At 43.7% G+C, this 17,500-nt stretch overlaps 1 protein-coding gene across 7 annotated transcripts in view; it reads left to right on the top strand.

Annotated features, from left to right (window-relative positions):
• Positions 1-17,500, top strand: part of LOC113800261 (uncharacterized) — a 170,899-nt gene that overhangs the window by 15,993 nt on the left and 137,406 nt on the right. For all 7 annotated transcript variants that reach the window (XM_070113992.1, XM_070113993.1, XM_070113991.1 and 4 more), the window contains exon 2: positions 7,534-8,432. In XM_070113992.1, the coding sequence (XP_069970093.1) occupies positions 8,303-8,432 (130 nt within the window). In that variant the 5' untranslated portion in view covers positions 7,534-8,302. The remainder of the gene's footprint in view (positions 1-7,533; positions 8,433-17,500) is intronic.

Raw genomic sequence — 17,500 nt, 5'->3', positions numbered from 1 at the left:
ATTCTCACCTCTTTACTCTCCCCTCCTTTACCTACCCTTTTCCTTCTCCCCTCCTTTACCCACCCTTTTCATTCTCTCCTCCTTTACCCACCCTTTTATCCTCCCCTATTTCACACCGGTGAGGGGAAAGACCGCCGTAGTTCGTCGCGTCCTGCAATGCCCTCGCTGCCTCCCCTTGGCTCTCCTCAGGCCCTCTTCATTTCGTGTGATCATTTCGGGGCGAGGAAGGATGGAAGGATGGAAGGATGGGAGGGTGAGAGGGAGGGTGGGGGGGTGGAAGGATGGGGGGATGGGAGGGTGGGAGGGTGGGAGGGATGGGGTGAGTGGGGTGGGTGGGGTGGGTGGGAGGGTGGAGGATGGAGGGATGGGGGGATGGGAGGATGGGAGGAGTGGGAGGAATGGGGTGGGTGGAGTGGGTGGGAGGGTGGAGGGATGGAGGGATGGGGGATGGGAGGATGGGAGGATGGGGAGGGTGGGAAGATGGAGGGTGGAGGGATGGGATGATGGGGGGATCGGAGGATGGGGGGTGGAAGGATGGGGGGGATGGAGGGATGGAAGGATGAAAGGATGGAAAGATGGGGAGATGGAGAGTGGAGGGATGGGATAATGGGGGGATGGAGGGTGGGAGGATGGGGGGATGGGAGGATGGAGGGTGGGAGAGATGGGGGGATGGGAGGATGGAGGGTGGGAGGATGGAGGGTGGGAGGATGGGGGGATGGGAGGAAGGAGGGTGGGAGGATGGGGGGATGGGAGGATGGAGGGTGGGAGGATGGGGGATGGGAGGATGGAGGGTGGGAGGATGGAGGGTGGGAGGATGGGGGGATGGGAGGAAGGAGGGTGGGAGGATGGGGGGATGGGAGGATGGAGGGTGGGAGGATGGAGGGTGGGAGGATGGGGGGATGGGAGGATGGAGGGTGGGAGGATGGGGGGATGGGAGGATGCAGGGTGGGAGGATGGGGGGATGGGAGGATGCAGGGGTGGGAGGATGGGGGATGGGAGGATGGAGGGTGGGAGGATGGGGGATGGGAGGATGGAGGGTGGGAGGATGGGGGATGGGAGGATGGAGGGTGGGAGGATGGAGGGTGGGAGGATGGGGTGATGGGAGGAAGGAGGGTGGGAGGATGGGGGATGGGAGGATGGAGGGTGGGAGGATGGGGGGATGGGAGGATGGAGGGTGGGAGGATGGAGGGTGGGAGGATGGGGGGATGGGGAGGAAGGAGGGTGGGAGGATGGGGGATGGGAGGATGGAGGGGTGGGAGGATGGAGGGTGGGAGGATGGGGGGATGGGAGGATGGAGGGTGGGAGGATGGGGGGATGGGAGGATGCAGGGTGGGAGGATGGGGGGATGGGAGGATGCAGGGTGGGAGGATGGGGGGATGGGAGGATGGAGGGTGGGAGGATGGGGGGATGGGAGGATGGAGGGTGGGAGGATGGAGGGTGGGAGGATGGGGGGATGGGAGGAAGGAGGGTGGGAGGATGGGGGGATGGGAGGATGCAGGGTGGGAGGATGGGGGGATGGGAGGATGCAGGGTGGGAGGATGGGGGGATGGGAGGATGGGGGGATGGGAGGAAGGAGGGTGGGAGGATGGGGGGATGGGAGGATGGAGGGTGGGAGGGTGGAAGAGGTAGTAGATAAGGATGATTTGGATGAGGAGGAAGAGCAGAAAAAAGAGGTGGCGGTGAAATAGGAGGGGGGTAGAGGTGGATGAGATGAAAGAGGAGGAGGAGGAGGAGGAAGAAGAGGAAGAGGAAGAAAGAGAAAAAGGAGGAGAAAGAGCTGGAGGTGGCGGAGGAGGAGGAGGAAGAGGAGGAGGAAGAGGCGGAGGAGAAGAAGAAGAAGAAGGAGGCGGTGATGGTGGTGGTGGTAATGGCAGTGACGGAGTGGGAGAGTCAGAGGCAGACAGAGACAGACAGACAGAGCAGGGAAAGGGGGAAAGAAAGAGAGACGTGGAAGAAGACATGACTACGGTTATTGGGAGAAGCAAAAATAGAAGAGAAGAGTATTAGGAATTGTGAGATGAAAAACACTAACAGGAGAGAGACACGAAACAACAATTAAACTTACTGCTAGAAAATACACTTTTAGAGGAACAAATAATTGTAATTAGAAGGAGGAGGAAGAATACGAGAAAGATGAAGACGAAGGAAAAGAAAAAGAATAAGATGAAGAAGAGAAAGAAGTAGAAAAAGGAGGGGGTGAGGATGATGATGATGAGGAGGAGGAAGGTGAAGAAGAAAAAGGTGAAGAAGAAGAAGAAGAAGAAGAAGAAGAAGAAGAAGAAGAAGAAGAAGAAGAAGAAGAAGAAGAAAAAGAAGAAGAAGAAGAAAGGAGAAAAAGTAACACGTGAAAGAAGGAAAGGGCGAGAAAAAGGAAGAGGAGGAGAAAGAAAAAGATTATTATAACAAAAAGAAATAAAAGGAAAAGAAAAAGAAATTAAAAAAGAGATAACACAAAATGAAGGTCAGATAAAGAAAGAGAGAGAAAGAGAGAGAGAGAAACGAGAATATTAAGGAACGAATGCGAACTTGGGAGTAACAGAAACAAAACAATTAAACTTTTATATCTCAACATCATTCCTTATGTTTCCACTGAGCTCCGTTGCCTACCATTCTAATATCATCAGAAATTTTCCCGTTTCTCATAGTTCCATCTCCCGTTTTCCTTTTTTCATACGTATCTCATCTTCCCCACTTATCTTCTTTTTTTTCTATTTTCTTCCCTATAATTTCACAATCTTCCTCCTCCGCGTCTGTTATTATCCTTTTATTTTCTTCTCCTTTGTGACTTCCTTTCTCTGCTTCCCTCGATTCGCTGCGACGATCTCAGCGACCAATGCCGACGACCAGAAATTCACAGACATCTTCGTCTTCGTCTTCGTCTTCGTCTTCTTCTTCTTCTTCTTCTTCTTATTATTATTATTATTATTATTATTATTATTATTATCATTATTATTATTATTATTATTATTATTATTATTATTATTATTATTATTATTATTATTATTATTATTATTATTATTATTATTATTATTATTATTGTTCACTTTTGCGACGCATTCCTGGTTTATGTTATAATGTTCTGCTATAACTAACAACTCATATATGGTTTGCGTTATGGTGTCCTTGTGATTTATTAAAAAAAAGGAAAAAAAACGAAAAGGAAAGAAAGAAGAAAAATATATATGCGTATATGTATATTAAATTTTACTTTAAAATCTAACTAGCAACTGTCCTTTCACTAACAACCCAATTATGGCTTACTTTATACAGGTCAGCTGTAACTACTTATTCATGGTTTTCGTTATGATGTTCTGTAACTGACAGCTCATTTATGGCTGACGTTACGATGGGCTATTACAACCAATAGCTTATTTATGATTTACGTTATAATGACTTTCTGTCACTAATAGCTTTGCGTTGTAATGGCTTCCTATACTTACCTCTTGCCTTGTCTTCGGATTTGATGGGAAGACTTTTTTCATCTCCACTTTCTCCTCTTCGCCCACCTTTTGTCTCTTCCTTCTCCGATTCCTCTTTCTTCCTTCTCTTCGTTTTCTTCCTCTTTCTCTTCTTACTATCCTTTTCCTCTCCCTCTACATGATTTCTTACTATAGCCATCCAGACCTCTTTCTTTTTTGTTGGAATCAATGCCATTTATACTCTTTATTTCCCTTCCTCTTTGGCCCGCCATCTTCCCTTCTTTCTCTCCCTGGAATATCCGACTCTAACTACCATTTCCTCTTTCTTTTGGCTCGGCGGGGAACCAGCGACACGGAGACTTTATATTCTCTCCTCCTTGGTTCGTCTCCTTCATTTCCTCTCTTTCTTGTCGTGCAATGATCAACCGTTTCTCTTTCCTCTGGTGTGTTCCTCCTCTTTCTGTCTCTTTCTCCTTCTCTTTCTTTGGATTTTCTTCATTTTCTCCTCTTTTTCTTCTTCCTACTCATCCATCTCCTCTTCTTCCTCCTCCTTCATCTCCTCTTCCTCCTCCTCCACCTCCCCGTCCTCGTCCTCCTCCTCTTTTTCTTCTTCGTCTTCTTCTTCTTCTTCTTCTTCTTCTTCTTCTTCTTCCTCCTCCTCCTCCTCCTCCTCCTCTTCCCCTTTCTCCCCTATAATGTACTTTTAGCGTAACTTCTCCTCCTTCATTTGGTGTGATGGGAACCAATACTCTCTTTGCTTTTTAGTTCGGTCCTTTTGTTTCCTTTTCCTCTTCCTCTTCCACTCCGTTATTTTTGTTTTCCATATTATAGTTATTGTTATCATCATCATCATCATTATTATTGTTACTATTGTTGTTGTTGTTGTTGTTGTTGTTGTTATTGTTATTATTATCATTATTATTATTGTTATTATTATTATTATTATTATTATTATTATTATTATTATTATTATTATTATTATTATTATTATTATTATTATTATTATTATTACTGTTGTTGTTATTGTCATTATTATTATCTTTATTATTATTATTGTTATCATTATTATTATTATTATTATTATCATTATTATTTTTTCTGTTATTATTATTATTATTATTTTGTTATTGTTATTATTATTATTATTATTATTATTATTATTATTATTATTATTATTATTATTATTGTTATTATTATTATTATTATTATTATAGTTGTTATTATTATTATTATTATTATTATTATTATTATTATTATTATTATTATTATTATTATTGTTATTATTATTATTATTATTGATATTAATGATAATAATAATAATAATGATAATAATAATGATGATATTATTATTGTTATTATTGATATAATTATAATTATTATTGTTATCATTGTTATTATTTTCATTATTATTACTCTTATTGTTATTGCTATTGTTGTTATTTTTATTATTAGTAATATTATCACTATTGTTATTATTATTGATACTACTATTATTATTATGATTATCATTATTATCATCATTATTATTGTTATTGTTATTTTTATTATAATTTTTATCATCTTTATCATTATCATTATTTTTTTATAATTTATCTTTTTTTTTTTAATTTTTACTTGTTCCTCCTCCTCTTCCACTTCCTTCTCCTCCTTCCTCCCCCCTTCCTTCCTCCCCTCCCCTCCCCTCTCTCCCTCCCTCCCTCCCTCCTCTCCCCTCCTCCCTCCCTCCCTCCCCTCCCTTCCTGCTCCCCCAGCGGCGCCCTTCCTTCCCTCGCCCCCATATCTCTCTTCCCTCCCCTCCCCTTCCCTCCCCCTCTTCCTCCCTTCCCTTCCCATCCCAGCCCATCCCATTCCATCCCATCCCATCCCATCCCACCCCATCCCATCCCATCCCATCCCATCCCATCCCATCCCATCCCATCCCATCCCATCCCATCCCATCCCATCCCATCCCATCCCTCCCACTGTCCCTCCCTCCCTCCCTCCCTCCCTTCCTTCCTGCTTCCCCCAGCGGCGCCCCTTCCTTCCACGCTGCGCCGTCCCTTCCCCTTTACTACGAAGAGTGTGTCACGTGGTTTACGGTGAGAGTAATATCAAACGTAGGATCTCGCTCCTTTGTGTTCTTCCTTGGTTTCTTTGTTTTCTTTGTTGTTTCTTGTATTAGGTGTCTGTAGGTGTTTTTTTTTTTTTTTTTGTTTTTTGTTTTAGTTCTGGTTGCCTGTTTTGATGTGTGTTCTGTTTATTTTTTGTTTTCTTGTTTCCATGTTTTCTTTTCTTTCTCCGGTTTGTCTTCCATCTTCCTCCCTCAACCCTCTTCCTTCCTTTCTTAGTCCTTCTTTTTCTACCTCTCTTTCCTTCCCCATCCTCCTCTCTCAATCCCCTTCCCTTCTTTCTTCTCCCTTCCTTTCCCTCTCTTCCTCTGCCTCTTTCCCTCGCCATTCCTTTCTTCCTCCGCCTCTTTGCCTCTCCATCCCTCTCTTTCTCCGCCTCTTTCTCTCTCCATGCCTATCTTCCTCCGCCTCTTTCACTCCCCATCCCTATCTTTTCTTCTCTTTCTCCGCTTCTTTCCTTCTCTTCCTCTGCCTCTCTCCCTCTCTTCCTCCGCCTCTTCCCCTCTCCACCACGCCCCCGCCCACGAGTTCACTTTCCCCCGCCTCACGTCCCTTCGCCTCCTCCGCGTCCTTCCAGGAACCAGTCAACGCAGAGGAATTTTGAAAAGCAAGATGGAGACATAGCAATAAGACAACTCATAAATCAAGCCTGATTGCTAACCTGCCCGCGTGCTTGCGGTTCTATGCTTTTGTACAATAATAGACAAGTAAAAGATTTGATCTAAAATGCGGTATTTGCATAAGTCAGTGAATCCACAAAAGGAAAAAAAATGGGGCGTTTGCATAAGTCAGCGAATCCACAACAACTAAAAAAAAAAAAAAAAAAAAATGGGGTGATTGAATGAGATTACTAACCCGTTTTTGGTTTATGGCTGAGGGTCGAAAAAACGGTTGGAATTCCGCGAATATCTTATTCTTGCAGCATCTCCTTCTGAAATGCAACGCGAACTTGGAGGTGTATTAAATTGCTGTTCCATTTTGAGGATGCAAACAAATTGCTCTTCAATGGCTGCTTGTTTTCTCGAGGCTCTTTTATCTTGGACTTTTTGTTTGTTTTTTATGGGTTGGAGAATATTGTTTCTCTTTTTTTTTGCTGGATGTGGATGCACACACACGCATACAAACACACATGCACGCGCGTACGTACGCATGCACGATAGCACGCACACACACACACACACACACACACACACACACACACACACACACACACACACACACACACACACACACACACACACACACACACACACACACACATAGATATGTATTACATTGTATATAATATATGCAGTCAATTTATATTCCAAGCTGATACCACTCGAGGTTCCCGGAACACAAGCGTAAAATGATAAAAGATGTGATTCGAGTTTACAAAATTCTCGCTTTAAATTTTCGCAAAGTCTAAAGGTCTAGACTTCGCGAACTGACAATAGTAAAGATGTCCTTTCGACTTGCCTTTCAGTATTATGTTTCTAAGCTGTAAGATCGACTCGATAATTGCTAAGTTGTCATGTGTTCTTTGACTTTTATTAGAATTTAAAGCCTAATAGATTTATATGTTCATTTATTCATATTGTTTTGTTTGGCCAAGATGCTTATCGGGGAAATATACTCGCTTCGTCCTTGAGGTTGAGGCGAGTGACCTTGGAGCTTCCCCTCGTATCCTGTGGACTTCGAGGCGGGGGGAGAGGGGGGCGGGGGGGGGGGGGTGATGTCCATTTGTACAGAGAAGGCAATAAATCGAGACTTTTATTAAAGTAAAAAAAAAAAAAAAAAAAAAAAATCAAACTGTTTTGTTCAATACTTGAAATTTGTGTTGTATGTCGATTTGTCCTTCTATCTATCTATTTATCTGTGTCTCTAAGTGTATGATTTTTTATTATATGGACAATTTATGTAACTATACAAGTGTGATTTTGTCATGTTTCAAGAATAAAAAAAAAAAAAAAAAAACATTTAGGTGAATTTATATTATTGTACACTAATCTCAATTTCTTTTGCAGGTCACTTAGAAAATATTTATATATTTTTTTGCATAGTAGTGACGCTATTCAGAAACTGTCGCGCGAGTGAGTGGTAGAATGAGATAAACATTCGAGAGGAAAAGCAGATGAGAAAAAGAAAGTGGAAATAGAAGAGAGAAATCTTGTCAGGGAATAAGAGGAGATCGTCCAGAGACTAATCTCCTTGTGAACTGATAATGAACACCCTGCAAAGTACATAAACAGGTGCTATTAAAACAAAAACAAAACAAAAAACTAAGAAAAAAGTGAAAGAAAACTATTTTATAAATAAAACTATAGGTTTAAAAGACAAACAAACATCAGAAAACAACAACAAGAACCTCCACGTGACTCCATTTCGAAAGCCCCGGATAAAGGGGACGGAAGCCATGATGCTGTGATCTTGTTCTTGAGATGAAAAATACACCCGATTTGGCGCATCTTTCGCGGGCGTCGGGTCGGGTCGCTTTCTCGGAGGCCGTCTGATCATGACAGATTCGTGCGAGAAAGGCCGCTGGACAAGCTTGTGTTTTGTGTTCGAATCGTCGGGGAAGAAACGGTGATGATTCGAGGATAAAACCCGATCCTGTGGAAAGGCGTCCGGAGTGTGATCCTATCCTATAATCCTTCTCTCCTTTCGAGGAAGTGGAGATCATAACACAGCGTCTTTTATTTTATTCTTTCTTCTCTCTTCCTCTTGAGACAATTTTTCCGTGTGGAAAGATGATCACTAGAAAATCTTTCCTCTATAAACATTCGCCTCTTGTTGATGTTCGTTCGTAGAGGCAGGGATTCGGAGAGAGTTCCTCGGAGGAGAAGAAAAGTCACGTTCGGATCAAGATTCGACCCGCGCTTCGCTACAATGGCGGTCCCGATGACGCTTCACGAGGACCATCAAGGTAAGATTATTTCTTTCTTTCTCTTCGGTCTTCGTTTTAGGTTTTCTTTTCATTGTCTTTTGCTGTGTTCTTTATATAGTTGTGTTGGGTCGTAGGGATGTAATGTATAAGGCGCATTCTATTACGATCTTTTAGATTATGTATTGAGTTATTCGGAACTCTAGTTAACCTCAACTCATATTAACCTTATAAGAATACCGAAATAGTTCACCTTAACAGAAAAGAATCGTAAGAATAGAGGAATAATTCAGCTGAACCATTATACGAAACTGCAGTTCGTCCAAGAACAAAAAGAAATAAATGGAAAAACAAAGCAGCCTCGAGGGGGCGAAGAGTGGCGCCATCTTGGCCTCGAAAGCAGACGGTGTTCCGGGCCAGATTAGCGTGACGCCCAAAGCCTTCCGCCGAACACTGGCTCCTCTCACGTCAGTATGGGCGGCCATAGGGCGTGCAGGCTGATGGTTCCTGTCTCGCGGAGGTGCCATGCTTAGCAGAGCCGCGTCGGGGGAATAGGACTCCGCTGGGACGTGGCTCCTTTTGGTATGGCTGGGGGCGAGGGCGAGGGCGCGGGGGCGGTCTGCGGAGAGCACGACTACGTAACTGCAGATGCGGATGCGTATAAAGGATGTAGACACTGAAACACCTACGCACACACACATACACACATATGCATATACACACGCACACACACACGCACATGCACACAAACACACACACAGAGAGGGGGAGGGGGGGAGTTATAGATAGATAGACATATATATATATATATATATATATATATATATATATATATATATATATATATATATATATATATATATATATATATATATATATATAGTAAGGGAGTGAGAGAGAAAGAGAGAGAGAGAAAGAGAGACAGACAGAGAGAGAGGGAGAGAGAGAGAGAGAGAGAGAGAGGCAGGGAGGGAGGGAGGGAGGGGAGGGAGGGAGAGAGAGAGAGAGAGAGAGAGAGAGAGAGAGAGAGAGAGAGAGAGAGAGAGAGAGAGAGAGAGAGAGAGACAGAGAGAGAGACAGAGACAGAGACAGAGACAGAGACAGAGACAGAGACAGAGACAGAGACAGAGACAGAGACAGAGAGAGACAGAGAGAGAGAGAGAGAGTGAGAGAGAGAGAGAAAGAGAGGCAGAGAGAGAGAGAGAGAGAGAGAGAGAGAGAGAGAGAGAGAGAGAGACAGAGAGAGAGAGAGGATCTGATGAAAATCCAAACACGGGTTAAAACTACACTCGGGGGTTACGTTTGTGCAACCGGTCACTGGTCGTAAACTGCGGTATAAACTAATGCTTTGTTTCACGACCGCGGGTGGAACAACGCAGGTACAAATATGCAGTAAAAATGGCGGAGTTACTGTTATAGAAGCATAAAAAAATGTGAGGACGAAGACGCGCTCTCGTTCTTTCTCTTCTCTGTTTATCCATTTCAACCCCTGTCTGTCTGTCTGTTTGTTTGTTTGTTTGTCTGTCTTTCTCTTTCTCTCTCCCTCTCGCCCTGTCTCTTTTTTCACACACACACACACGCACACACACACACACACACACACACACACACACACACACACACACACACACACACACACACACACACACACACACACACACACACACACACACACACACACACACACACACACGCACAACACAACACCCCCGCCCACACACGCGCGCGCACACATAGGCGAAAGTGAAATCCCATATAAAAAGGAAAACGGGCAACCAGACCCCCTGCCTCCACTACCTACCCATCCACCCATACCCTACCGCGACATCTAGCGTCTCTCCCCCCTCCCCCTCTCTCTCTCTCTCTCTCTCTCTCTCTCTCTCTCAGTAGCAACTCGAGGAGGTCACGGGGTCCGACAGGGTTATTTTGATGATTGTTCATTGAATATATAACCCTTAAAATAATTATTTTCCATCCTTTTTGAAAACTGAAAAGACCAAAATGATCGACCAGATTCTCGAAGCATCCGTAACTTTTGTGACGTCATCAAAATGTTTTTTTTTTTTCCCGAAAATAGAATCCGACGCCATGACACCTCCTCGAGTTGCTACCGATCCAGCCTTCCCTGCCTCACACAGACAGGATAAGAATGGACTCAGTGTCCAGTATGAGCCGCCCAAAACTCCACCTACAAACTCCACCCACAAACTCCACCTCACCAGATCCTCGTTATCCTATAAGGCGCCGTTTATAGCGTCCCCGAACACCGGCTAATCTTTATGGATAATAAAACAAATGCGTGGCTTTGCTATTGGTTGGGCGGAGTCGAAGCAGGTGCGGAGGTGGCCGGAGTGGTGAGAGATTGAGGCTGTTATTCCGGGATGGGAGGGTGGGGTGAGGCAGGGAGGGTGGGGGGTAGGGGAGGGAGAGGGAGTGAGGGGGTAGGGGAGGAATGGGGAGGGAGGTGGGTAGGGGAGGAATGGGAAGGGAGGGAGACAGGGGAGGAATGGGGAGGGAGGAGGGTAGGGGAGGGAGGGGAGGAATGGGAGGGAGGGGAGGAATGGGGAGGGAGGTTAGGAAGGAGAAGAAGGGAGGGGATAGGATGAGAGAGGGAGGAAGTTGGTAGGGAGAGAGGGGGAAGAGAGAGAGAGAGAGAGAGAGAGAGAGAGAGAGAGAGAGAGAGAGAGAGAGAGAGAGAGAGAGAGAGAGAGAGAGAGAGAGAGAGAGAGAGAGTAGAGAGAGAGAGAGAGAGAGAGAGAGAGAACCAGAAACAGACAGAAACAGAGAGAAAAAATAGACCGAGAAAGAGAGAAACAGAGACAGCGAGAGAGGAAGAGAACCTTTGAACAAGCGTGAGGACAAAAGAGTGAAAGAGCGAGAGCAAGAGAGAAAGAGAAAAGACAAAGTAGATGAGAACCTGCTAAAATCTGACAGAAGTAGCACCCAATTAGTGGTCACTATGTAAATAAATCTCACCTGTGGTCTTGGCAAAAAAAAGGAAAAAAAATCTGTCATAATGATATGCTCTGAAGAACACTAATTATCGTTTTTTTTTTTTTTTTTTTTTTTTTTTTTTTTTTAACGAGTAAAGTCCTCGACATTTATCTCGCATCTGACAGACGATAATGTCAAGGGAATGAAGTATTTTTTTCTCCATTAACTAAGAACCTATAAATATGAAGAAAAAAAACGAATAACTCTCTTTTTATTGCGTTTTAACTACCCATCATTAAAACCACATAAAGTAAGCAGATATATAAGGATTTTTTCCCTATATGGTTATAAACTATTCGTTTTCTTAAATCATGGTCGATTATTTGGCATGATATAAAAAAACTAATTAGAGAGAACAGGAAAACGACAAAAAGAATATATCTGATACGTGTGTAGGCTTCACAAGCTCCCTATTCTGATTACAATTAGATTTATTTAATTGGATCTGACCGTACTGAGGTTGGAATGAATGTTCGAGTAGCTTTGTTCCAATAATCCATAACAGAAACAAAAAATAAACGTCACATATATCTTCAGAAGGGGAAGGTTACTAATATATATGTGAAAATAGCCAGTATTATAACTACAATTTAGTTTTGTGGGACATATAACGCAAATGTACTTTATGCAAATGCCCATTGGTGAGAGTTTCACGGCAGGATAAACAAAACAAATATTTTATGGTGTTTATATAATACATTTTTTTCGTGTGCATTGTAAATATTTAACAGTCAGTTCTGTCTCTGACGAGGAAAGAAAACTTTTTGAAAATACAAACACATTTAATCAATACATTTGTTTGTGATTCACAAATCGTTCAGAAAGTGATAACGCTTATCAAACAACAGGAATTAATTTAACGCATTAATTGAGCCCTGTGTGATATATATACAGCATTTATTTATATCATATTAGGAGGGAGGGAAAGCAAGGTTAGTTTGAAAGGTGAAAGGTCACGGCGCGGGGATCCACATTTTTGTTTGTTTATTTCTAAATTTAGAACTAGGAAGTTAGTTTTGTTTGTTTGTTGCTTATTCGTTTCTAGACTTAGAACTAAGAAGTTGGGAGGAATAAGAAAAAAGGAAAGAGAAGAGACAGAAAGAGAAAAAAAGGAAGATGAAAGTAGAAAAAATCAAAGAAAACAGAAAAGAAGAGATGAGACAAGAACCTGATAAAAAAATAAGGAAATTAGTTAATTCAATTTGTTTACACGTTTTTAGATTTAGAACTAGGACCTTAGATTAATCAAACACCACTCCGATTAAGATCTAACTCAAAGCCTTATGTTTATTCAGCGGAATGTGAATCGCCATTAATTGTGTTTAAAAGGCTTATCACGAGAGCCTTATAAGGGCACTGAGTCGGCCAGGCGTGGATTTTCTTCATTAATCTGTAGATAAGTTTTAAAAAATCCATTCCTAATCTCCCTTGGCAGTTTTTCTGGCGCGTGGGAGTCTGAATGAGATGTATATTATGATTATAATTGATTTATCAAAACAGATTACTGTAATTCCATATTAATTGATATGATTATAAATATATTTTGTTTACATTAGGCTAACCCAAATCCCGAGGGTCAAAACTCTTTATTCAGTTTGATAGTTAGAGCTACATATCTATACATATACTTATCTATCCGCATCTGTCTGTCTATCTATTTATCTATCTATCTATCTGTCTGACTACACACACACACGCACACACGCACACACACACACACACACACACACACACACACACACACACACACACACACACACACACACACACACACACACACACACACAAACAAACAAACAAACAAACAAACAAACACACACGCATATATATGTATGTATTACACATACATTCCACACACATCTCCATACGCCTCGTAGTCGAGAGGCCATGCATGTAAATGTTTTTATCAAACTTGTTTCCCAAAACAAAAGACGGCGACAGGTGTAGTATGATCCTAAACTCATTTTAATGCAGCCTAGACAAAAGAGAAACAGGAATAACTAATCTATTCTAAGTATTTCAGTCCCGTAAAACGTTATTGAAACCTCTTCTGAAAAAGAAAAACGTTATTCCATACGGTTTAAGATATCCGGATTTGTTCCATAAAAAAAAAAAAAAAAATCAAATTACATGTATTCAAGAGCTTGTTTCAATGGCATCTTTTTAAAATCAAAAGACACGTATTCAAGAACTTATATCAATGATATTTGATGAAAAGGACATCTATTAAAAAAAAAATCCTTACTTAAGAGACATGTATTCAAGAGTTCAAGATTTCAATGATATATTTGACGAAAAGGACATGTATTTAACGAAAAAAATCCTAACTTCATATCATTTCCAATCGCGCACCAACTGACATGTACTTCTGCAACAACTTCCCTCCGAATGACACTCAACATCTCAAGTATTCTCCTGGAATTGCATTTCGTATTTTGTTTGTCAGGATTTGACGTTTTCTGGCAATGAGGAATTTACCTGAAACATATGTTGGCGGTGACGTTATTATGCGGTATGTGGACTGTCTTTGAGGTGTATTTTTTATTTTTAGTTTTATTTTTGTCTGTATTTGAAATCGTCATGTTACATAGAGGTTAGGGAGGAGGAAGGAGGGAGAGGGAAGAAGAGGGAGAGGGAGACTGAAGGGGAGGGTGAGGATGAGGGGGAGGGAGAGGGTGATGGAAGGGGAGGGGAGGGAGAGGGAGAGGGGTAGTGGGAAAGGTGAGAGGGAGGGGGAGGGGAAAGGTAGTGGAAGTGGGTGGGATAGGGAGAGGGAGGAGGAGGAGGGAGGAGGAGGAGGAGGAGGAGGAGGAGGAGGAGGAGGAGGAGGAGGAGGAGGAGGAGGAGGAGGAGGAGGAGGAGTAGGAGGAGGAGAGGGAGGAGTAATAGAAAGATGAGGAGGAGGAGGAGGAGGAGGGAGGAGGAGGGGGGAGGAGAAGGGAGGAAGAGAGGAAAGAGAGAGGGAAGGTGAGGGTGAGAGGGAGAGGGAGAGGAAGGGGAAAGGGAGAGCAGAGGGAGAGGAAGATGGAAAGAGAAAGGGAAGGGAGGAAGAGAGAGAGGGGAGAGGGTGGGGGGAAGGGAGGGATAGAGGGAGGGGAGAGGGAGAGAGCGAGGAGGAAGGAGAGGAAGGGGAACAGGGAGGGGAGTGAGAGTGAGAGTAAGAGTGAGAGTGAAAGGGAAGGGGAAAAGGAAATGCAGAGAGAGAGAGGGAGAGGGAGAGGGAGAGGGAGAGGGAGAGGGAGAGGGAGAGGGAGAGGGAGAGGGAGAGGGAGAGGGAGAGGGAGAGGGAGAGGGAGAGGGAGAGGGAGAGGGAGAGGGAGAGGGAAAGGGAAAGGGAGATGGAGAGGGAGACGAGAAGAGGGGGGAGAATAAGAAAAAAATGAGAGAAGAGACAAAAAAGAGAAAAAAGGAAGATGAAAATAGAAAAAGTCAAAGAAAATAGAGATAAGACGAGATGAGACAAGAACCTGAGAAAAAATAACCAGATAACTATATGTCTATATCTATATATCTATATCTATCTATCTATCTATCTATATCTATATCTATATCTATCTATCTATCTATATACATATACATATATATACATACATATATATGTACCCACAATACTATTGTAAAAGTCACCAGATAAAACGGCAAAATATGCGAGTCCTCGAAAGCCCTCATTAAATCAGGTACCCGGACAAGAAATGACCAGTGTCAACACAACAGAAAAAAGAAAGAAAAAAAGCACATAAAACCGACATCAGCCCGACCATAAAAGGAACTTTCTTGTTCTTCGTCTTGTAGATACGTAGGTGGTAATCGACCGCCTATTACACCAGGGCGAGGAACCTCTTCGAGAACGCGGAGACGGAGGAAAAAAAAAGTGAAAACCACCTTCTCGCCAGGGGAAAAAAGTGAAAACCACCTCGCCAGGGGGAAAAAAGTGAAAACCACCTCGCCAGGGGAAAAAAGTGAAAACCACCTCGCCAGGGGAAAAAAGTGAAAACCACCTCGCCAGGGGAAAAAAGTGAAAACCACCTCGCCAGGGGAAAAAAAAGTGAAAACCACCTTCTCGCCAGGGGAAAAAAGTGAAAACCACCTTCTCCCCGGGGGAAAAAAGTGAAAACCACCTCCTCGCCGGGGGAAAAAAGTGAAAACCACCTCGCCAGGGGAAAAAAAAGTGAAAACCACCTCGCCAGGGGAAAAAAAGTGAAAACCACCTCCTCGCCCGGGGGAAAAAAGTGAAAACCACCTCGCCAGGGGAAAAAAAGTGAAAACCACCTCCTCGCCCGGGGAAAAAAAGTGAAAACCACCTTCTCGCCAGGGAAAAAAAGTGAAAACCACCTTCTCGCCAGGGAAAAAAGTGAAAACCACCTCCTCGCCAGGGAAAAAAGGTGAAAACCACCTCCTCGCCGGGGAAAAAAAGTGAAAACCACCTTCTCGCCAGGGGAAAAAAGTGAAAACCACCTTCTCGCCAGGGGAAAAAAGTGAAAACCACCTTCTCGCCGGGGGAAAAAAGTGAAAACCACCTTCTCGCCAGGGGAAAAAAGTGAAAACCACCTTCTCGCCAGGGGAAAAAAGTGAAAACCACCTTCTCGCCAGGGGAAAAAAGTGAAAACCACCTTCTCGCCAGGGAAAAAAAGTGAAAACCACCTTCTCGCCGGGGGAAGAAAGTGAAAACCACCTTCTCGTCAGGGGAAAAAAAGTGAAAACCACCTTCTCGCCCGGGGAATAAAGTGAAAACCACCTTCTCGCCAGGGGAAAAAAGTGAAAACCACCTTCTCGCCGGGGAAAAAAAGTGAAACCCACCTTCTCGCCAGGGAAAAAAAGTGAAAACCACCTTCTCGCCAGGGAAAAAAAGTGAAAACCACCTTCTCGCCAGGGGGAAAAAAGTGAAAACCACCTTCTCGCCGGGGAAAAAAAGTGAAACCCACCTTCTCGCCAGGGGAAAAAAGTGAAAACCACCTTCTCGCCGGGGAAAAAAAGTGAAAACCACCTTCTCGCCAGGGGAAAAAAGTGAAAACCACCTTCTCGCCAGGGGGAAAAAAGTGAAAACCACCTTCTCGCCGGGGAAAAAAAGTGAAACCCACCTTCTCGCCAGGGAAAAAAAGTGAAAACCACCTTCTCGCCAGGGAAAAAAAGTGAAAACCACCTTCTCGCCAGGGAAAAAAAGGTGAAAACCACCTTCTCGCCAGGGAAAAAAGTGAAAACCACATCGCCAGGGGAAAAAAGTGAAAACCACCTTCTCGCCAGGGGGAAAAAAGTGAAAACCATCTTCTCGCCAAGGGAAAAAAGTGAAAACCACCTTCTCGCCGAGGGATAAAAGTGAAAACCACCTCGCCAGGGGGAAAAAAGTGAAAACCACCTCGCCAGGGGAAAAAAAGTGAAAACCACCTCGCCAGGGGAAAAAAAGTGAAAACCACTTTGTCACCGAGGGAAAAAAAGTGAAAACCACCTCCTCGCCAGGGGAAAAAAAGGGAAAACCACCCCCTCGCCCGGGGAATAAAGTTGATATCTAGGGGCATTTAGGACGACCGATCCAAGGGGAATAAAATTAGCGCCGAGAGATGCGCTGCCATTTTGGGAGTTCAGGGGGGGGGGGGGGAAGGCAGAGCTGGAACCAATGAACCGCAGGAGGAACAAGGGAAGGAAGTTGGTATTAAAAGGTATCAGCTAATGCGTTACACGTAATGAAAATGTTTGCCAATATTGGAGAGAGAAAGGGGGAAGTGAGATGGAGAGGGAGGGCAAGGAGGATAGGGAAGATGGTGAGAGAGAGAGGGGGAGAGGAAGAGGGTGAGAGAGAGAGAGGGGGGGGGGGGAGAGAAAAGGGAAGAGGAGAGAAGGAGAAAGAAGGGAGAGGAAGGTGGAAAGAGAAGGGAGAGAGAGAGAGGAGAGGAGGGAGAGGGGAAAAGGGGAAGGAGGGAAGGAGAGAGGGAAGGAAGCAGGGGGAGAGTAAAGAAATAAAAAAGTGATAAACATTAAAGGAATAAGGAGCGAGCGAGCGAGCGAGCAAGAGAGAGAGAGAGAGAGAGAGAAAGAAAGAAAGAAAGAAAGAAAGAAAGAAAGAAAGAAAGAAAAAGAAAGAAAGAAAGAAAGAAAGAGAGAGAGAGAATGAAAGAGAAAGA

Source organism: Penaeus vannamei, chromosome 35, assembly GCF_042767895.1.
Source record: "Penaeus vannamei isolate JL-2024 chromosome 35, ASM4276789v1, whole genome shotgun sequence".
NCBI classification, from domain to species: Eukaryota; Metazoa; Arthropoda; class Malacostraca; order Decapoda; family Penaeidae; genus Penaeus; species Penaeus vannamei.
Note: the sequence above shows the minus strand (reverse complement) of the source record. Positions and strands in the feature narration are given on the sequence as shown.